This window comes from Elaeis guineensis, chromosome 2, assembly GCF_000442705.2.
Source record: "Elaeis guineensis isolate ETL-2024a chromosome 2, EG11, whole genome shotgun sequence".
Taxonomy (NCBI): Eukaryota; Viridiplantae; Streptophyta; class Magnoliopsida; order Arecales; family Arecaceae; genus Elaeis; species Elaeis guineensis.
The window spans coordinates 112,699,915-112,723,528 of NC_025994.2; the positions used below are offsets into that span (position 1 = coordinate 112,699,915).

At 36.6% G+C, this 23,614-nt stretch overlaps 1 protein-coding gene across 8 annotated transcripts; it reads right to left on the reverse strand.

Annotated features, from left to right (window-relative positions):
• Nucleotides 1-4,093: 4,093 nt before the first annotated feature.
• On the reverse strand, nt 4,094-22,191 carry LOC105044101 (plant cysteine oxidase 4-like). Of its 8 annotated transcripts, none has more exons than XM_073252746.1 (14): nt 21,982-22,191; nt 18,367-18,589; nt 16,033-16,196; nt 15,689-15,836; nt 13,226-13,429; nt 12,135-13,124; nt 10,417-10,962; nt 10,149-10,285; nt 9,788-9,975; nt 9,507-9,566; nt 8,950-9,107; nt 8,106-8,252; nt 4,744-4,908; nt 4,094-4,409 (listed from the first exon to the last, which is right to left on the reverse strand). In XM_073252746.1, exons 2-6 carry the CDS (start codon nt 18,464-18,466, stop codon nt 13,009-13,011), a joined length of 732 nt encoding a protein of 243 aa, XP_073108847.1. In that variant the 5' UTR covers nt 18,467-18,589; nt 21,982-22,191; the 3' UTR covers nt 4,094-4,409; nt 4,744-4,908; nt 8,106-8,252; nt 8,950-9,107; nt 9,507-9,566; nt 9,788-9,975; nt 10,149-10,285; nt 10,417-10,962; nt 12,135-13,008. The 8 variants fall into 8 exon arrangements, with proteins under 8 accessions (XP_073108847.1, XP_073108845.1, XP_073108846.1 ...); XM_073252744.1 differs by having other exon boundaries at nt 9,507-9,585; XM_073252745.1 differs by adding an exon at nt 21,682-21,859 and having other exon boundaries at nt 9,507-9,975; nt 21,982-22,125.
• Between the last annotated feature and the right edge of the window lie 1,423 nt (nt 22,192-23,614).

Sequence of the window (23,614 nt, forward strand, 5' to 3'; positions counted from 1 at the left end):
TGTGGCATATTATGACTTTCTATATGCAGGATATCATAATATGATCTAACAAATTATGATATCTTGTGCATATTATAACATCCTGCATCAAATTATGACTTTCTACGTGTAGGATATCATAATATGACCCAAAATGTCATAATATGATCCAAAATATTATAATATGGAAAAGGTATTTTTGTCCAACCACTTTCCAACGTGCATTTAATACTTGCAGCTTTACTTTTTCGTTTGAAAATTTTGAATGATGAAAATATTTTTATACTTTGAAAAAAAATTATAATATCATTTGGATGCAAATAATAATTTTCTGTATGTAGGATGTCATAATTTTTTCAAAAAATAGAGACATTTTTGTCATTCAAAATTTTAAATAAAAAATAAAATTATAAATATTAAATATATTTTGAAAAATAATGACTATATGAATCAATCAGATAAAACGATATGCTTTATGTCAGATTTTCTACACCATCGCATAAAGAATTTTCCAAAGGAACCATAGCTTTCGGGATCTATCAAAACGGTTGTGTTTGAGTCTGCTCGAAAAGATAAACTTTAGAGCATGAGGATTCAAATAGCATGCAATACTTCAGAGCTTTTTTTTTTTTAAGAAAATTCAAGTGTAGAAACAAAAAGCAAAAATTATCACCGTATCCCAATATATCTTCATTAATAATCCAAATGAGCACCAAGCATAACCACATGGACTTTATTGCTTCAGTTGATATGCTTGATAGACCGAGATGACCGGGCACTAATCCGTTTCTGACCCCAAACCATCTCTTTGATCGCAAAGCACTGGTTTTAATCTATAAATTAGGAAGTCAACTCAGGATAATATCCATGCGTGGGAACGAGACAAGGGATGACCACAATAGAACCCTTTAGGTAGCATTTAGCAATCTAAATGAGATCATCGTGATGATCTAAGATTATTGATGATCCGAATCTAATGATGATTTGATCATCAATAATCTAAGATTACGATGTTTGATAAATCATAATCCAATGATTAAAAATCCTCAGATATCAATGAGTAATCTGTTTGATATTAAATGAAAATTCAAGATCACTGATCATATAATATCAAAACTATCCATAATATATTCTATAAAAATATATTTATTAATTATATCTAATATATTATAAATAAAATATTACTATATTTATCAATATATTAATAATTAATAAATTTTATAAAATATATTTATTAGTCCTATAAATTATTCATTCTATACAAGTATATTAATTGTTATTATAGAACTAATATTTTTATTTATACTTATAATATATTATTTATTAATATAAAAACTTATTTTGATTAGAAAAATAAGACAAATAGAAATAATATATTAAATATTTTTATTATATAAATATAAATATAATAAGATATTTTTTTCTAATTTAAAATTATTATTGAATCATAATATGATAATAATATAATTAATAATATATTATAATATAATATATATCATAAATATAATATATAACTAGCTTAGAATCCCATGCGATGCATGGTATGTATTTATTTTTTAAATAATATTTTTATAAATTAAAATTTTAATATAATATAAAAGATATCATGGATGATATCAAATGTTCTAAATGAAAATAAAATTATTTAAAAATATTTAAAAAATATAATATTCAAAAAATATTTTATTTTATTTTATTATTTTATTCTATTTATTTTATATATATTTTAAATTCATGCCAATTTTGAGATATAAAAAGGTTATATTTCCTAAGTCATCTACCGTAACTTTCATCAAAGTACACCCATCTTCAGCAGAAAGATAAGGCATGGAACAGGCCATGTAAGTATGTGCTTAAAATTTTTTCATCCACATGGAATGCCTTCGTTGAGGAACAATCACTATTAATAATTAACTTGAATATTAAAAATTTAAAAATTCTTAAATATTATAAGGTGTGCTAAATGAAAGAAGCTCCTCGATAGTGGCGGAGCAGCGGACTTCTACTGGCTGACACAGGAGGACTTCGTCCGCTTCTTCCTCAATTCAATCACCCTATTCTCCCCGCTGTCAGCACTCTCCATCACCACCGTGGATAGTGGATCATGGCGGCATCTACGTCAACGTCGACCACTCCATGGACTCCCTCCCACTGGATCATAGTGGCATCCCCATCATCGACCTCTATCCCTCCATGGACCCCCTCCTACGGCTCCGTTCGCGCATGCATAAGTGCTCCCACACTTATTTCTTCTTCCCATCTCTCTCTCTCTCCCCCCTCTCTCTTCTTCCTTCCCCCTCATCTCTCTCTCCACAAATCCCAATTTTGTTTTCTTGCTGATGGTGGGGGCTGGTGGAATCGGTTGTGAGCTCCTCAAAGCCCGATGAGGATCGAGGTCGAAGAAAATGGACGACGACGGTGAAGAGAAGACCCAAAAATCTGGTATCTTTCTCCTCCACAATGCTGTGATCGTCACCATGGACGGCGCCCTCATCGTCGACGGCGATTGCATTCGCATCCTCGGCCTCTCCTCGGACCTCCTCTGCAAATTGAGTGGTTGTAGAGGGAGAAGGCACTGATGGTGGGGGCCAGTGGAATCGGCTGCAAGCTCCTCAAAACCCAGCAAGGATCGAGGCCGAAGAAAATGGATGGCGGCGGCAGAGAGAAGACTTAGAAATCCGGCATCCTCCTCCACAACACTGTGATCGTCACCATGGACGGTGCCCTCGTCATCGACGGCAATCGCATCCACGTCCTCGGCCCCTTCCCGGACCTCCTCCATGAATTCTCCCCCCTCGCCGACGACATCCTCGACCTCCATGAACACTTCGTCCACCCCGATCCGGACCCCCCCAAAAAAAAGCAGCCGGTTAGTTGCGGCTTGCATGCGCTCCCAACTCTCCATGGAGCCTATTTCCGTCGCACCGATCCAATTTCAAAATGTCTTTCCTAACTAATTCTCTCTCTCTCTCTCACGTTCTCTCAAATCGACCCTGGCCATCGCCATGGCTTCCCCAAAGCTGCCACCACCCTCGTCGATCGATAGCCATGATGCCGCCCCTCACCTGCTCTCCCACCACCATCCTCCGTGAAGGCTCTGTGAAAGAAGTGGAAAAGAAAGCCATAAGCTTCTCTGGTCAGCCGCTCCAAGGCTCCCACCCGATTGGACTCCCATGAATGGGAAAACAGAGGAAAAAATGAAAAAACATGAGAAAAATCAGTGAAAACGAAGGAAAGACAAAAAAAAATTAAGGGTAACACATTTCCTTTTGTTTTCTTTCATCTTTTCTCTGTTTTCATTGACTTTTCCTATGTTTTCTCCTGTTTTTCCTCTATTTTCCCCATCCTTAATCGGGTGGGAGGCTTGGAGCGGCTGAACAGGGAAGCTTGTAAATCATGACTCCATGAAAGCGACTAGCGCCCCTTCCATGGACTCTCTCCGACAACTCCATGCTAGTGGCTTCTTCTACTCGCTTATAGAGATGAAGCTCTAGGACAACCCTCTCCACCTTTCGCTCCTTTCCGTTCGAATTCTCTGTCTGCTGCTCCGCTTCTCCAACAACAACCTCACCGCCGGCACTTTCAACGATGACTTCTACGAGAGAAAGATTCCTGAGCGAAGAAACCATCGAACGGGAAACTTAGGCAATCGCTATTAGTTCCACACAGCTCCCTCTTCTTTTCTTAAAATTCCACGTGTCAAATGGAGGCTTCTCCATTGAAAGATCTCCATTTCTGCTGCCACGTGATGGATGAAAACTTCTCCATTAAGAGGCCTCTAGTTTTATATATATATATATTAGATATCGAATATAATATCATATCATATATATAATATTAATATAATATATTAATGATATATTAATATATCAATTTTTTTACTAAACTAAGAGATATTTTTATCCTTATATTGTAGCCTAAAATCATTGTCTGAAGATGATCTTAGATTCTCGACCTTGAGAATGGATACCTCATCACTGGATTGGCAAGTATTTCAAAATCACTACTACGTAAGAACACTGTGATATAATCAAATACGATAATCTCATCATCTCCACCCATATCAATCTTGATCATAGATTATCTCAGACCAAGTGTCCCCTTACGAGCAAAGTTCTTACAATATGATGAAATTTAATTGACAATTTGAATAAGATCGGATAATTGTAAATGAGATACACAACATTCAACTATAAACATCGTGACTGGAAAAACCAACTTAGTTAAACGATAGTGTACAATTGATCTATTTTCAACCAACTGATCAATCCAAAACAGATAATTGTCCAGAATCTCCATTCAACAGGAAAACCTCCAGAGGGAGGCATGATGAGGTTGATGATGAAAAACCTAGTTGATGGCTGCAAAATTTTACTTGCTTTAGGACACTGGATTGTAAGGACACGTGGCCCAGTTTCCATCTTCCAGATCTGCCAAGCACAGCATATCCAATTCATTATGAAGAACAGATAACTGATAAAGACATAAGGTTAAAAGATATTTATCTTCCAATGTATTATTACATGTCATGTGCAGTAATATGGTACTTGCAGATGGAGTTGCAGGAAAAACAGCCAGCCCCAACATCTCCAAAGTTAATACTTACTAGCTTGTAACCCCATGCGATGCATGGGATGCGATTTTTGTTATCGATGATGAAATTGGATATCTTAATTACGATATCCTACGTGTTCACTATCCTTAATTATTTGTAATGAAACTACACACAAAAGAATGATCAATCCATGAGGGAAAAGGTCTTACCTTTCAATTTTTTCCATCTTTCCCTTGTTTCTGTTGATTTTCCTATATTTTCCCTAGGTTTTCCGATGTTTTTGAATCCTCAGGAGTCTCCATCGGGTGGGAGGAAGCGGCCGAACAAGAAAGCTTAGATTTCAAAAAGCAAGTCCAACAAAAGATGAAGCCATCCTGCATCGATCAATAGAAATCTAAACTTGAAAAATTCTATTCAATGTTATAAGCAACAACTACAACTAAATCAAAAATAATCCAAAAAACAACTGCAACAGTGAAAAGAACAGAATCTAAATAATAAATCCAAGTCCTGTCTATTTAGATTTTTAAGAAGAAGAAAAATCATAATCAACTAATCAGATGATAAAATACAAGAAAACATCCAACTCAATGAACTTGAATGAATTAAATTAGAAGAAAAACTTGAATAAATTAAATTAGAAGAAAATAAAAATATAGAGAAAGGATACCTAGTATAGAGGAAGTAGGCCTTAACAGGTATATACGTGACCACGTCCTCCTCTTCCCCAAACTCCACCGCACTCCTATGGCTATAATCTTGATGCCCACCAACAAAACCACTCTCATACACACCAGAGATGAGAGAGGGCTACTGTTCTTAGGGAGAGGTGGAGATAGATAAGGAGATGGGAGAAGGGATTGGTACTGTGGAGATGAGGGAGACCTTGGTGTCGCCATTAGGTGCCGGAGTTGAAACCAAGCCCTCAGCCTCCCCATTAGTCTCTCCTTCCCTCCCTCTTCTTCTTCTTCTTCCATATTTTTGATGTGTCGCCATAGGAGGCAAATAGGTAGCAAAAGGGAACCTTAATTCTCAAGAGTCTTAATCAAGTGGGAGGAAGCGCCCGAACAGGGAAGCTTAGGCGATGGCTAGGGTTGCGCACGGGATGCCCGAAAGTGCTCCTACACGGCATTTTTCCAGAGCAGTGCAGTCTCCATGTGTCAAACGGAGGCTTCTCCATTGGGAAGCCTCCATTTTAATATATATATATATATATATATATATATATATATATATATATATATATATATATATATATATATATATATATATATATATACATTGTTTACAATGTTGGGTAAGCCTCATTCCATATTTAAAAAAAAAAAATTGTTCATTTTGAGATGCTTTTTTCATCTCTTTTTTCTCAATGATGACAAAAGAGACTTTGACTGAGCATGCTAGTAAAGTATATTAATAGTGTTCCACACTATTACATAAATTCAAGGTGCATAAAATAATAAAGTATTCATTCTACCAACAAGGATGGAATTAATTTCATAGCATAAGCATCTATATTTCCCAAAAATCATGTGATTAGTTCAAATAACTCCTGCAGAACATTATTTAACTTTATTTAATAGTCAGTCCCCTTGCACGGCCAGCCAGCAGCCCTCACTGCTGTAATTCAGATAAGCAATAAGCATCTATGCTTCCTCTAGTGAGTACTAAACATGAATTTTAATTTCATGTAGGAACAAGCTCACGTGGTAGAGATCTAATGCAAGGATTACATTGAGGAAGATTGATAGAGGGAATAATCAAAAAAGAGTCGAAGGGAAGGAACTGACACAGTCAATCAAGTCGATTTAGTTCTTGACAGGGTTGAATGATGGAAAGAACTGAAGTTTTGATAGGTAAGATGCAACTTCATCCAATATTTATAGCCAATGGTTTGTGTAGAAGGAATCTTTTTGACTAAATGAAAGAAATCTAGGGATTAAGAATATAGCATAATCATTTTGATCCTCTCACTTTGGTTTAACACTATTGTACAACTCATTTTATCATTATTGTACAACCATGTGAAATTGTTCTTATACATACAATTTGAGCAAATTAACAAATGCTTATCCGAGATAGTCACTGCATATTGACACATGCACATGTATGTTAAGATTCATACAAATAACGAGGTCTAAAAGATGTGCTAAAGTGTCAAGAATGCTTGGTCATGTTGGCACCAGCAAACCACCCTAATCATCTGCATCCACAAGTACGCCACTATATCTTACTCTCCAATTAGTTAATCATTGATATGCACATCGACGGTTGTTCTTGGACAACACAATATTAGTGGACTAAAATAAAATTGCAATGACAGATAATCATAATTAATGGACAGATGACCAACTCAAAATGTTGGGCATGAAATTAAATTTAATGAAATATTGATGGACATGGGGCTTCAGTCAAAATCAACAGGTAAAAGGTACCTCTAAGTCATCATATTCCATCGGAGGGCTCTTAAAAAACAGAAGAACAGGAAGATTCAAAGGTGCATAGTTGGAGTGACATTAGTCATCAAATGTCAGCAGAGTTTAATGAGAAGATGTCTTATCTAGCCACAGCTTACATGCAATATAAGTATAATGGCAACTGTTCTTTCTTCTTAGGCTCACTAGGCCTGTCCTTTTTCTTTTCTTTTCTCTTCCTTTTCTCACTTTCTCTTCCCTCCCATCTTTCTCCTCTCTTCGCTTCCTTCTTTTGTATCAATTTCATTATCTTCATAAAATTGGTGGTGCTCTGGACCAAGTTTCTCAAAACACACCCACACAAACACGCACATACGCATGCACGCACACACACAAAGGGGAAAAAAGAGAGTCGGGAACAAACAACAAAGCAACCAAGTGATGCAAGGCCATCATGACTATCAAGCAATGGACACTGAGTGGAATCGACAGCATGGGCAATCCTTTACAACAACACTAAACTAATAAGGATTTATTGAATCCAGAGACATCCCAACATAATGATGATCTTTGACATGGAATAAATTCTATCTTCATATTTACGGAGTCAGTACGCTATATTGTAGTCTGGATGTCTGCAACAGTATATTATCATATAGGCACGTGACAATAGTATGTATGATACCCAAAGAAAGCAAAACCTGGAAGGACAATTAGAGTGAAGGGAAAATTATCTTTTAATTCCATAGTTTAAATTCATGCTGCAGCGGAATAACACTCCATGGTCTCTCCTGACTGGTGAAAAGTTTAGGCACAATGGAATAAGGCTTAATATGACGATTTCTACCCTTATCATATGAGGATTTGTACACTTATCTGAGAAAGAAAATATTAAGTATGCTAAATGTGGTAGGCATACACATATTGCAACCACCAATTTCTTGTTTTCAGATCCTGCTCAGAAACTGAAAAGAATTTAAACAATTATTAATATTATTTACAGATGAAATGTGAAAATGTAATTAAATATGACTATTGTAGTATTTCCACACCAGGAGTTTGTGAGTTTATATGAGAACTAACAAAGAAGTGGTAGACATTCTTTGTTGCTTTCTATAAATATTTTCATATAAAAATCACTTGAATTTTGATTTTACCTTCCAGACGAGTAGAGTGTTAGCATATTGGGAACCACCATCGTGAGAAATGGAGTTAATGGCAGCACCCAGTGCTATCTCATTGTTGACTTGAATAAGTCCAGAGCAGAATAGGTTGTAGCAGCCTGTTGCATTATAATTATCTCTCTGAAATTTTCATAGAAAAATGTTAGCGGACACCCAAATTTATAATTTTTGCCATGTATCATGCATCGAAATGAAGGAAATCTGTGGTACCTCATCTCTTTCATAAAATTAAATAAAGAACTATAGAAGAACTTAAAAAAATGAAAATCCAATTCCCTTGTGTCTCATAAGATAAAGTTAATTTTCTTTTTTTTAAAAAAAAAATCATGCAAGACAAGGTAGGAGAACGTGAGGAAAGAAGAAATTAATAGAAAGAAGACAAGCAAAAATGAAGGAATATTAACGTAGTCTCTACCACAGGAGGATCAGAAGCTTTGCGGGCCCACCTCAAAGGTAACAACAACAGTTGCAATAAGATCTGTTGATTAGGGTTTAATGCAAATCATCAAGCTATAAATACCAAATATAGCATAAATAAAATAAGAAATATGAAATTACATAATAGGATACTAGGTTCTGAAATTGGTAAATGCCAATATCCATGTAAATCAGATTGATCCCAAATTCAAGTTCAGATAGGACAGGAAAGAACTCCTCTTTTCCCCATTTGCTCCCATTTTAAGTGCTTCATAATAGTTACTTAAACTATATCCAATATTACCTCTTTTCCCAGATATTGATCACAGAGATGTGTGCAACAATGTGCTTTTACAACATACAGCCAAAGGAGAAAAGAGAAAAAGAAGATTATTTTGACCTATAGCAAATGGATGGGGATTCGTGTGGGGCTTCTTTGTTGAGGTTTGCTCACTCCACCAAATCATTTTGGAAAATGATGCTAGGGTCGAAATTGTTGCAGGCACAACCTTTGACAGGATAGCTCCAACTAAGGACCTGCTCCTATCCTCTGAAAGCCTGTATGGCAAGTTACCAACCAAATGACCACAAGTTACAATATTCAAAGTTCAGTGCGCAGAAAACTCCTCTCCAACTGCTACATTTGCTTACTAGAAAGTGGGGAAAGAAAATTGACACAATAAAACTATTTGTGAAAGTTGACTAATTGAGGACACACCACCAACATTTCCATTTCCATTTCTATTTCTTTCTCAGTTCTAAAAGCGGACTTAATCATAATCATCTATCTTTTTCCCAACTATTTAGGGTCGTTTTATAGATCCTCATTCACAAAGAATTCCTATCCGAGGCCATCTCTGATGTTATTCCTATTTCAGTTCTAAAAGAAGACATATGGCATAATAATTCTTGACAACAAAATGTACACTGGAGACTTCAAGGTAGAGTTCACCTCACCTATGCTGATATCACAGCATGCTCTCCAATCGTAACTGCACAGTAGAAATACTGACTTGACTGCCCAGAATAAAAGCAGCTGAATTCAATTCCAGAACAGCCTCAGAGAGCTTCCATTTCAGTCAACTCAAAACAACAGAAATAGGATTATGAAAATACCAAAACAGCAGAAAAATAGAAAAGTGGCAACGCAAACAAATGGACTTCCACGGGCCTTAAAGTCTTTGATATCTATAACACACTAGAAGCAACAAACTATATCCAAGATAAGAGTAATTCACCTGGACCTCCAAAAGTGGAGGGGGCATAAACCCTGTGATAGCGGCATCAGCACAAGACCCAAACTTGTGGATATTCTATAGCTGAAATGGTATCCTCCCACAGGAATTCTCATCATCTGCCTCTGTTCTGAAACCTATTTTCCCGGACTCGCAATCCTTCTTCTTGAAACCATCTTCTGAAGAGAACTCTACGCATCAAAAGATGAAACGTAAACCCTCAACTTATCAAAACTCTTCATCAACTCTTCCGACCAGAAAAAGAATGTAACGTGACGATGTTCTACGAAAATTAACAGAGTCAACATTATCAAGATCGCATGTTTTCCAACAGTGACGAAAAGAAAGAAGCAAAAGAAGGAACCTGGATGTCTGAGCCATCGAATTGGGCAACTACCCCAGGCAAGACCACACAAAGCTCCTCGGAAGCTGCCGAATTTTGAGAAGAACCGCCTTAGTTTCGCCAAATCTCATCCTCAGCACACGTCCGGGGTGTATAACCTACAAACAAGAAAGCTCGCGTTCAAGATTTCACAGAGTTTACATGCAGGAAGGGATCAAAGATTCGAAGTTCAAGAATTTATCAGAGGAGGTAGAGAAAGCGGAAGGGAAGGGCATCAAAAAGAGCTGACCTGCTTGTCGACGAGATCGTGGGTCAAGGAGTAGACGAAGAGGAGGCCAGCGGATGTGCCGAGGGCGAGGGCGAGAAGGTTGCCGAAGGTGAGCCACTCGAGGGCGGAGATGTGGCCATCGTCGGCGGCGGGGGAGAGGTGGATCTTGAGGGGGTGGCGGGGGAAGGAGGGGTCAGGGTCCCAGCCGAGGACAAGAACGAGGGAGCGGGCAGCGTGGGCGAGGGCGAGTGGGTGGGGGTGGAGGGTGGCGAGGAGCGAGGGGTCGTCGCGCCACCCCTCCCGCTCGCCGGCGCCCAGCTCATCCAGCTCGTCGCTGAAGATTCACCCCACCTCCATTCGATGCAGTCGCCGCGCCATCGGCGAGGGAGAGAAGAGCAGCGGGAACGTGGCTCAGAGCTTCGGGCAACGTGAAAAATAAAAATAAAAAGGAGACTTCTTGCTACGGAAGCCGACGGGATCTCACCATTCATCAACTCCGCCGACGAAAGGCGGAAGCAAACCCACGACTGCCGGGAACGTGCGATGCACGTGAGAAATTGTTTATTCCTGAAATCATTTTGATTTTATATATATATATATTCATCAAAAAAATAAACATATTTTTATTTTTACTTTCTGCTGTGCGACCACATAAATGTTCTTTTAGACAGCATGATTTTTCTCTCTATATTTAAATAGAAATACAAAAATTAAAGTAGAAAATACATTTGGTAACCATCTTTTTATTTTTTAAATAAAAAATTTATTCTATTTGCCGCCTCCACTCCGCCCCAAGGGTTACACCTCCCTCTCCTTTGACTTGGAAGGCCGCACCTTTCCCACCTCTCTTACCAATCTAACCAAACTATAATTAAAAACCTCGATTTGGGCATCAACGCTCTTGAGGAGCATCACCACCATCAACCCGGAGGCCAAGGTCATCCACCTCGGCCATGCTAAGTAAATGCTCTAGGCTTGCATCCTCGTCAACCATCTACGCTTTGGAGATGTTTAGCATCAATCCATTTTTGCACGCACTGACTTCACTCCAGGGAGGCACTCTTCCTCCCCAATATGGCCTCCATCTTCAGGTGGTATATCAAGGATTGCCATTGGATCGTTGTAGAGGCCAACTATCTTTTGCCGATGGCTTATTTCAATGATCAGTTATTCTGTGAATTGCTAGTGCTCTCGGTTAAGTCAAACCAAGGAAAGAAATTCAGGGAGCTGGAGAGGCCGTGAAGCTTTTTTTTTTTTCTTTTTGATTTTCTATTGTCAAGAAAAAAATTGTGACTACCAAATATATTTATGTTGTCAGAAATCTGGAAAATAATAAAATCAGATTTTCTGTTTCTATTTTTTTTATAAAAGTGACAGTGATGCTAAATGGGGGCCTTAATGTTACAATTCTTAATTCAAATTGTACTCGTTGATCAAAAATATATTTATCGGTATTTCGTAATAAGCGAAAGGGTCAAACAAAAGTTGTTCATGTGCTACTACCGTCCATTTTACAGGTAAACGAAGAAATGATGACCAATACAGCATTATTAGAGCCATATTACCTGTATCTTATTCCTGCATACCTAGGCCATCACATAATTGTTTCTACAGCAGTCACAATCACTTTTATTATTATAAAAGATCGTATCCATTGTTTCCCCTCCCCTTCTTAGTTATGGTTTCAACTCATCTAAGTTGCATCATATGAAGCAGGGAGGTGAAGCTGTGAAGCGTACCAGTCAGGGCAATGGTAAAGCTCCTCAATGACGTACCAAACCAATACGAAACTCGACAGTCAAAACTCAGTAATACCTACACTTTTGTACCAATTCCTGATTTTTGTGGACGACCGATAAGTGGTCCAATTGGGGCATCCAAGCCATGGAAGCTGAAAAGGAAAATTTTCATGAGAATTTGCAACCATTACATCATTTCGAAAAGAAAAATAAAACGGGAGCGACAAGTCCAGTCCACTTACATTTTAAATGGGTCGAAAGCAAGACCGAAATGGTGCAAATGACATACAGCCTAGGTTCTAGTTTATTTTCAACCAAAGTTTTTTCTTTTAAAAAAACTCTTCCAGATACCAACATGATAATATAGAGAGGAAAATCCATTTACTAAAATAACGGGTTTATCCCTTTTTTTAAAAAAAAATAGTTTAAATGACACCAATACCACGAAGCAACTTTACCTACGACTCCAGTTTGCACCCTTATAAACCCTGGAACAGCATTTGCTTGCATGGAATAGCAATAAGGAACCTAGATAAAGCAAAAGATCATGTCACTTGAAACTGAGGATTGTATAAAACAGCAGATAACAATGGCACCCACCACGATAAAATGATAGAAAGAGCTGCGAAAGCTGCACTTACTTACAGTTCTCTCTGAGGGAATTTCATTCATCCATTAGTCTAAGGCGAGGACAATAATAACAGAAATACATATTAACATGTACATACCAACTCTAAACCATATATCAGTAACCTTAATTATTCCAATTACTTTTAAAAAATCATATGACAGCTAACAGCAAGATCCTGGGCTCATGTGTGCTGTTAACAAAGGCCAATCTGATCAACCGGTATGTTACACCAAACTAAAACCCTCAAGCAGTAATCTCAGGGCCCTTATACAGCCCTCTTCTGATAACAAAGCTGTCAGGAAGCTGATACCCTTCCAACCAAGCCACTTCAGAGGCCCTCATTCCACTTGGCAATGAACCTACAGCAAGGTCAAATGAAGCAAGGGTAATAAGATTTTTGTGCCTCAAAGCAACTAGCAACTTAAAGGAGAAGATATCGGCTTAAACAACGCTATTTCACCTGACAGGTCCCTTCTTGAAGACTTCTGGAAATAAGAGCAATGTCGTCCATCTTCCGATGAATATGGCGGAGATAGTATGTCAAAGAGAGCACAATGAGTTATCGCTTTGAAACAGTGGATATTGCCACCGGTTGTCGGGTATAGAATTGTCGTCCCACAGGGTGCAGACATTTCACAATCTCGAATAAGCCTCGCTGGTCTAGCTGAAAATGCAGACAAAACAATATATAAAGTTAAAAACATTTTTCTTTTGCTACATCATATTGCTCAATATAAGTAATCTCCATGAAGCATTCCAGTATCAAGAAAAAATGAAACAATACAGAAACAAGAAGATGAAAATGTCATCATTTGCGTAACTCGAGCTTTTTTTAAACCAAAATCGAACAAAGAACTGAATGAGATGCCGAGGGCAAACCAGTTCAACAAAACTACTTAAATGCAAATACATGATGCACATAATCTTTGCTTCGTGTGCATATTTTTCAAATCCACACAATGTACTTGTCCCCACCAAAAAGATAAAAAAGAGGTAGACACAAGAAAGCGATCTGAGCATAATGCATCACTCAAAACCATTAACTGGCCAAATTTTAATCAATGTGGACACGTGGTTTTCCAGATTTCTTTTAAGTTTTGCCTTCCCATTTTCCCTTCTTAATATCTTCAATTTGCTCTATATGCATCCTCACCTTGATGCTTCATTTTCTTCAAGCGTCAAGGTATGACAAATTTATATTTTCAAGCACTTATAATAAACTTGCAATGAAGCACCTTTAAGGCATATCAGCATGAAATTGCCTTTCCCCAAAAGAAAAAGTAAATGACTCACCACCCAAAAAAAAGGATATAAATATGTCTAACAGAAACAGAAGAGTACTGCAGCACCCTAATTTGTTTCAATCTTTTCAAGGAACAAATTATTGGGCATCAAGAATTTATGGGTGTTTAAGTACCATTGCCTCGCATGCTATTGGTTTAGACGGCCACATTACTACATTTAGTGGACATATATTGCAATACAATCTCTGTGATGCTATCAACATCAAAGATCACGTATACTACCACAATAATTCACCCTAGCACAGAAGATACTTGCATGGCAGCAATCATGATGATAATCTTTCTTTTTCATTTTCTCATGGTAAGAAGAGTTAATTATGCATATGAACCACAAAATTGCCATCATGTTAACATCTCTTAGAGTTTATTCCAAGGTTTGCAAAACAACCCTAAGCCACCAGGTTCAGGGGTTACCATCACAAATCGGTGCAGAACCAAGATGATTTGCAGATTTAGTTCGGGACTTAGTGGGAACTAGTCCAAACCAAGCAGAATCGCCTGCTTCTGCTCGTTACAATTTGGTTCAAGTCAGTTCTGAGCCCTCCTGTGATTAAAAAGGGAGGAGAAAGCATCCCAATGCCTTTCTCCTCTCTTTTCTGCTGCAAGTATGAAGGGAAGAGAGGGAAGGTGAGGAAAGTCCGGGGAGAAGGGAAATTTTATAATTTTGAGCCCCAATCCAAGCCAAAATCAGGTGTGAACCCTCCCTCTTCATTCTTATCCTTTTTTTCCTGCCTAAAATAGGCCAAAAATGGTAAATATTTTCTGTTGGTAGCATGAAATCTTTTATACTACATATCCAAACATATTCAAGTTCTCAGTGTATTATGGAACAGAGTTTAAAGCTCTAATCAATCTTTATTTCACCCAATTTACCCCCTTTCTCCATCTTTATCAATAATTTAGAGAAGATTATTCTTATAAAACTTCCCATGATGGTCTTCACTTTCCCTGGAAGTAGTTTGCTCAAGTTCATGAACATGAAAATATCTTTGCTTCACCAGCAAGCCTTCATATTTGGTATATGCATTCAACTCTAGCAAGTTTCTCCCTCCACTATGAAAGAGCAACTAGCCACTATTTGACCCTTCTTGTAGTGCTCTACCATCTCCACCCTGTGTCCTATTTCCCCTGTCAAATGCAGATGCCACAAACATCCACTCCCCTGGATAACTAACTACTTGAGTATATGTATGAGCACTTCTTATGCTAATATTTAAAGCCAATAACACTTCCTTTTTTTGTCTGACTTACATATTTATTTTTATATTGTAAATAATAGCAAACAAAGTATGTTTTTACATGCAAAATCAAATGTTTCTTGTATTTTAAGACATCCACATCAATTTTCTAAGTTCTGTTCAGTGAAAAAAGCAACACCTAAAACCAGATTAGCTTACTCCATAAATGAATAGGCTTTCCAGGTAGATAATTACTACACCTTAAATTATGAGCAAGAAAATTCAAAATAGTTTTCATATTTGTGCATAACTAACATTTATGGATTACCAAATATTAGAATAGATATACATACACGCACGCGCGCGCGCGCGCGCGCGCACACACACACATATATATATATGACATAAAAAGGCCTGATTAATGAAAAAGACCAAACACACCTCTTGTTGGATCAATGCCATCGGCTATCTCTATCCAATCATATGATCTAACGTGCAACGAACCGTACAGAAGCTTGCTCAAAACGGTCATTCCAGGATGATTATGCAGTGGAATAATGGACGAAGGTGGCATGCAAAATATACCAATCTGCATATTATGTTTAGAGAATCCTCGAATACATTAATTACACTCAACAGGTCATAACTCATATTCCAAATGGAAAATCATTTCAATCCATTGAGTACGGCATAAAAAGATAGAGGTTAGTAATAAGTTCAAATATTAAGGCAATACAAAACAACTGAAAAAAGATTTAGTCATGCAAAGCTATTAGGAGGCTTACAGAGAAGCTTTCACATTCATGCATATGCAAATATTTGATGGGAGGCAAAAATTGGTTGCTCCCATTACGCCCTTTTCTCCCATTTAAACCATGTGCAGAGCCTTTTAATGTTCGTACCGCCTGGGCCTCTTGTTCAAGACCCACATCAGATGGCCTGATCTCATCTGAAAGATTGTGTCAGACAAATATAAGACATCCAAGAAAAAATTATCCTATAATAGCAACTTATATGAGCATGCATGATATGTTAAATGCAAATATCGATATGCTTACATCATGTTCAAAAACTTAATGTCATGTCATGCTGCTAGAGACAGATAATTGATATAATATTTCCAAATATAATATAAATGAAACAAGCATAAATGTAAGCCATAAAATCTCATACATAATATTAGACTAAGAAAAACATTCAATTCAACATTATAAGCACAATATATATTTCTTGTGGCCCACATAAGGTGATTAAGTCTGAAAAGGCATAATATACCCAATCACCCAACAATCCGAAACCACGCATGCCTACATAACAAAATAATGGCCATTTTAACATCACATGAGCATCTCAAGGCTACTTTTCATCTTTAACACATACATCAAGAAGGACAAGGAACGAGCACAATCTTGATGTTTTCATTTGATCTATAGCCATCCTGGGATGACTAGCAGTACAGCACACCATATAAAACCGGGTTCATCAACTTAATTTTAAGCACCTAAAAAGTGCACTGGATGACCATATTTGAGCTGAATATGAATAGCTCCCTTGATCGTCCAAGTGGCTGGTTATATAGTTTAGAGAATCTCCAAACAAACTAAATCTCTTATGAACTTTTAGGGTCAAAAGAATCTCCTTCATAGACTCCAATCACTACAAAAGATTTTCTCCTCACCCTAACAGTAGGATTAACAGAATAATCAAATATTTGTGTTCACATCCCTTAAAGATTGCTTTCACCACTCTAACCTCAGGAGTTGTTGAGATAATCAAAAGATTATTCATACCCCTCGGCACCATCAACCAATAAATTTTGATAATAGTGAATATTTTCATGAAGCTGCTAATGAAGACCTAAATAGTTTAAATAAGAAATGATGGTCTTATTGGGCATCAGCCTTTTCCTCAAGCATATTATAACCTTCTAAATCATCCTAGACACAAAGAAAGAGCAAAAAGAATTAAAAGAAAGTTCACTCCAACAGATGACACAAGTCAATTATAGATATATCATGTTTGATACAACTGTCAATTATGGATATAACATGTAATTCAATATTTTAACATTTTAATTCAAAAATATATCTCAAAGTTTATTAGTCCCTCTTTGTCATTCAATCAGTTAAAACATAACTGCTTGAATTGGCAGTGGGTACAGGAGCACATATGGGTGGTGCAGCGAATTATTAACTCCAAAAGAGAAAACTCCTAGGAAATGTATGGGTAGACTACTAAATAGTCAAACCCCATAATTTTGCTGTCATATTATCACTCATACAGATGATATAACGATTGCACATTAGCAGAATTAATGAAAAAGATTATAAAAAAGATTTTTTTTAAAAAAAAGAACTAAATAAATTCCATCTAAACAATGTAAGATTGATATGATAAGGTTATCTTTAATTAAATAAAAGATCATCGATCAAGCTGCAGTAGAGATCTTTCAAGAATAAGGTGCCAGATCAAAATGCAGAAGCCAGAGTTCACAATTAGCATGGTCCCCTAGGCAAAAGATAGAAGCTAATAGAATCATCCCTTCTAGTATTAGAAGCTTCATTTTTTTATATATAACAGTTTTGAATCTTCATTATTTCTTATCAGAATTTTTGAATCTTCATTACCCATTTCATACGACCATACCATCATACTCAGTTAAACAAAAAAAAAAAAAGGCCAATAACTTATAACATATACAGCAAGCCTTTGAAACAATTTGAGCTAAATACTAATATAAAGTATGAAGATAGCACGACATATACAGATTATTATGTTATTAGCTTACAAGCTGCTAAATATTATAAATAAAACATGAAGATGGTAATGTTACCACAAAAACAAAACTCTTATATATGTATATAAGTCATCAGCATGATCAACAAGCGATGTCCTTGTTTACCATTTGTATTTTAAAGTTATAAGAGTAATTAGAAGGTCAAATCCACACATATACAAATATATACATATACACATGCATATGCATGCATGCATCCATCCATCCATACATGTATAGTATATATATAAATATGAAAATTTAGCCCTTGTAACAATCATATAAACTTGGCTTCCAAGACATGCAGGAAATGTATAGATATAACAACAAATTTTTCCCTCACCTAAAATCGAGCGAACATGCTCCAGAGCTTCTGGAGATATAGGTCCATTAGGAGAGAACGAGACTTTACATGTATCATATAGCCTTTGGATTGCAGGCATACTGCAGGATAGGATGAAGTAACCAGTAGATTCAAGCAGACTGGAACAGGAAGTTAGAAAGCCTTCACCAAATGTATCTCTTAACAAGTACAACAGTGTTTTAATCAAGGATTTCAAGATGACCTGGTATAAAAAGTTCAAAACTTTACTGCCCTGTCTCATTTGATATCAAAACAGTTAAAGAAAGAGTTTATCTTGCAATATGAACTAAGATGGAGTGAAGATATCTTCATGGTTGTTAATATATTGATTTTGATTAGGCTTTCCCACAACATGTGCCCGCAGAATGCAATAAAGACAGAATCACAGATTGTTATAACAATTATCCTAGTCAATGGTTGAAGTATAAAACCAGAGGCAGTGGTTTCCTGTGCATGTCAATAGATGGAATGAAAGTTGGCACCAGCAACTACAAAATCAGGCTGTCAGTAATAGTCACGGGCAGATTTCTCTTTCTAGTTTTGACCCCTTGTTTTTCTTAATGGGAAAGCAATAAAGAACACATTGTGATATCATAAAATGAAAAATATAATGAGAAATGGAAAGTTGCGACAAAGATCAACAGATTGTCAGGGGAACTATTAAAAACAATAAAACAGAGAAAGTGGCTGACGAATGTCTGAAAAGGTGCGACAATAAATTTCACATAAAGACTAGCAAGAGGGAGTTGCTCGTGATGTGAACCATGGTTATAGCTATATAATCTCATTGGTAGGATAGAAGGGAAGAAAAACTTCAAATTATGCTTAACCATTTGGAAAAAATTTTATGGTAAGAAGAATATATTATTGACTGATGAAGAATTATAACACAAGGAAAATTTCAACAAACAAAGCCTAAGCAATAATATGATTATCTTACATCATTGCAACTAATGATATGTGCGTAGTATATGCACATCCTATTTGGCAGTTGGTTTAGTAGTACCATAGCGTGATTCTAAGTTCAGCTTGAACCCCACAATTTATGTTCGATATTTTTGTGGCAAGAATGCCATGACTTGCCAAAAAAAATTTTCACTCCAAAAAATCAAGGGAGGCAATATAGCATAATCACTCTATTCCACCTGACAAATGAGACCAATATTTTAAATCCCCTGGGATAGAGGTGTCCCAGTTTGTCCACAAAGCAAGACGCCACACTGTCCCCCTGTTCCAGCCGCCATCCCTGTATGTACCCTGGTGCCTGTCCCCTTCTTCTTTCCTTTATTTCTTTCTTCCTCTATTTGCCTCTTTTTCTTCTTTCCTTCCTTTTCTTTTTTTTTTTTAAACTTCCTTCCTTCCTTTCTTTCCTTTTTCTTCTTCTTTCTTTCCCTTCTTCCTTATTTCATTCCTCTTTCTTATTCTCCCTACCTTACTTTTTTTCTTCTTTCTTTCATTTCTTCTTTCCTTCTTTCTTTCTTTCCTTTCTTCTTTCCCTTTTTTATTTTTCCCTTCCTTCCTTTCTTCCCTTTTTCTTCTTCTTTCCTTCCTTTCTATTCTTCATTTTCCCTTGATTTCTTTGTAACTTTTCTTCTTGTTTCCTTCCTTTCTTTTTGCTTTTTCTTCTTCTCTCCTTTCTTTCTTTCCTTCATCTTTTTTCTTCTTTCCCCATGTGGATGAGTTTCAGATTCCCACCCCACGGTAACAAAATGAGACACCATCCTGCCAGCATTTAAAACATTGAAAGAGTCCATATTTCATATTTGAGCAACAACGTCTTTCACTTGACTCTCAAGTTTGTTAAGGCATTTGTAGGCCTTGGTCCTGCTCAAGCTAAGAGATCAAGCAAAAAGGCCGCTCCTTCCTTCCCTTCAATTGATGGACAATATGTTATTGTATAGAAATGTCCAAAATCATCATCAAAAAATAGCCCATTAATGAGAGCATATTAAGAGAAGATGTATAATTGAGATGAGCTCAAGCTAGCTAGGCCTAACCTAAGCTCGATGCCTCGTCTAACTCCAAACCGCCCTCAAGTTGTTCGCAAATAGCTCGCTTGTGAGATTTGCTAAGAGCTTGAGGCCCCACACACTTCCCCCTACACATAAACACACACACTCTCTCTCAACTAGTTTCCATGACCAGATTTCAGCATAATAATTGAAGCATGTTCTTCTTATTTTTCCCAAATTATGTAACTAGAAAAAACTTTTACATATAAAACATTTTATCTACAAAATAGTAACTTATATGATAATACACACGCATGCACGCAGATAGACAGACATACAGACATTACATACATATACATATACATACATACACTTATACATATATATACATATACATATACATATACATACATATACATATACACATATATATATATATACACATATACATATATATACATATATATTACAGTATATGCATATATATACATATATATTAAAGTAGATTTTATGTTTAACTAAAGCAATCTTGAACAAGCTAGACAAAGTTCAAGCTCAGTTCATCTATTAGTCAAGTGACCGCAAATCTAACCAAACACAAGCTTCTCATGAAGAGCTTCCTCATATGATAGCCCCAATTAAGAGTAGAAACATTGTTGTAACACAAAATGAAGGGTTAAAATTATAGCTATGTTGTTGAATTTGGTCTCTTGAACTGCTGCCAGGTACAATAAGATTCTTGATGGAAAAAAACATATGCCCACTAATTACTTTCAATAATCCCTATTGCCAGGAGAACTTCTTCTCATTCCTTTCCCATAAAATGTTGATCTTCATCACATGCATCAAAATTTTTAGCTCAACACATATTTCTAACCACCTCCTAAAAAATCAACCCCTTCTTGCATTGGCCAGTAATAGAAGTGCCACAGAATTCGAATCATGTGAGGATAAATGCCCACACCAAATAATAAATTGATGACCCTCTTTGCTTCTCCCTCTCTTAATTTGCGTTATCAAATAATTTGACTTGCTTGTTTCTTGATTTTGTCGCCCCTAAAAAAAACAGAAAAAAGACTCTGCGACCAAAAAGAATCACTACCATAATTTGGAGCAATCGTACTAATTGTCCAGATAAAGAATCAAAACAATAACACCGAATGTCGAATCACCTGTTTTGAGATAAAAAATTAAAACTATAACACGGGATGTCAAACAACCTGTTTTCGAATCAAAGAAACCCTCTTTTTTTCCCCTCCAAAATCTGTAACTCGTGAAGAACAAGAAAAAGAACACGAAAAAATAAAGCGTGAGCGCTTGCAATTAAAGAATCTGAACTGACCAATAAAATCGAGTTCCAAATTCCCCTTCGTCCCGGCTCCAATCAATCACAAAACATCTCTCAACAAATCAACAGCCCCAGTACCACAAGAACACGCAGAAAAACTAAAACCAATATCAAAACAACGCCAACCCTCCTCCATCCGTCCTCCCATCAAAAACCACAATCACCTCTCAATCTCCAGTCGGAAAACAGAGAAGAGCACCATCAAAATCGATAGGCAGAAGAGATCATATACATGAAAATTGCAACGAATTCATACAAAGTAGATACAGAAAAGAGTAGAAGAATCCGAAGTACCTCGGCTTAGGGTTTCTTTTTGGACCAGTATTAGGACAAGGAGTACCGGCAAAATCGTCGTAGAGACGAGGGTGAGGCCAGCGCCCAAGTCGATCCGCTGGGCTTTACTTGCCTGCTAGAATACCATTTCCCGGATACGGCGCTATTGGATTTTGTTGCGCCCATCAGCGGACCAAGGACGATGACATACGCCACGTGGGAGCTTTTGAGGCCTCACGTAGCGCATGTGACTCCCTGAAAGGAACATGGGTTAATTGTTGTTTCCTCTCCTGACAACTGTAAATCCATCCAACAAAATCACAGCTGTCATGTACTTTATTGTTCGTTGTGAGGTTGGAGCATCAGGGTGTTTTCTGTGTGTCCACCTGGATTAGCTGTACCCTTGGGTGCTGAAACCGCTCATTGTTATGTACCCAAAAAAAAAAAAAAAACTGCACCCCTTGTTAGTAACTCGCAAAGTTGATGATTGTGATTTGACAATGAATAGGATCAAGAATGATGCATAGAAATTTCACGATTGGTCAAGGGTAACCGTGAATCACATTTGGAACCAGATAATAATGCTGTAATTTTGTTATAATGGCATGATGTCTATTATTATTTAAATTTTTATTGTTACCATGGGGTAGGCTCCTTTGAAACTACTACTAAGTATGATAATATTTATAATGATTAACAGTAAAATCAATGATTTATGTCAAGATATGATGTGTTGGATTCAGATTGCATTTTTCGTACGAAAGGATCATTCATTTTTTTTTCACAGCATTATTGAATTACATAATAGTCACTTCAAAACCTGCATAGAATTATGAAAAAAATAGATTCGAATACGTAAAGCATATGATCCAATAATTATCATTATTAAAGATGATCAATCATTCATTTGCAATCCAATGGCTCGAGATAAGATAAGTTAGTCTTGTGAAATTGCATACCATAAGTAAGTACCACCATTAGCATTTACAAACCAAGCCATGTCTTTATTTTGGTTGGGGCAGGATAATTACAATTTAGCAAAAATGGAGGGATACACACTAATGGAATATAATAGCAGAAATGAAAAATAGATAATCAAAATAAAAGACCACAAACAATAGCACTTGAAGTCATATTTGTTAATATGTTATCAACCTAAGCTCGTTCTCCTGTAAAAGTCATCTTTGAAAGCCTTTTGCATGTGCCTCCGCATATTTTTCTTTAGTTTGATATCATGCATTCCTGAGGCAATATCCAAAGGAACACTCATAAATAGAAAAAAGAAAATGAAAAAAAATTATGTTTCTACGGTAGTATCTACTGTTGCTACTAGTTAACACTTTGACATCCTAGAGGTTGGATCTAGCACCTCCCCCAATGCAGATGCTAAAGAGAGCAATGCTAGTCAAAGGGCCCAACTCCCATTGGCAGATTTTAAATAATTCAAAATTTAGCTATAAATTATTTAAGATATTTTCATCCTATTGAAGCTGTATGCTTTTAATGAATTCATTAATTTTTTCTCCGACTTTCAAATCTTTAACTTAGCTATTGGTTACTTGCCAAAGTAAATTAAGAAGCATATCATGGTATGTTCAGCATTATTGGTATAGTTTGATGTCAACAAAAAATTATTTTGGATGAACAATTCATA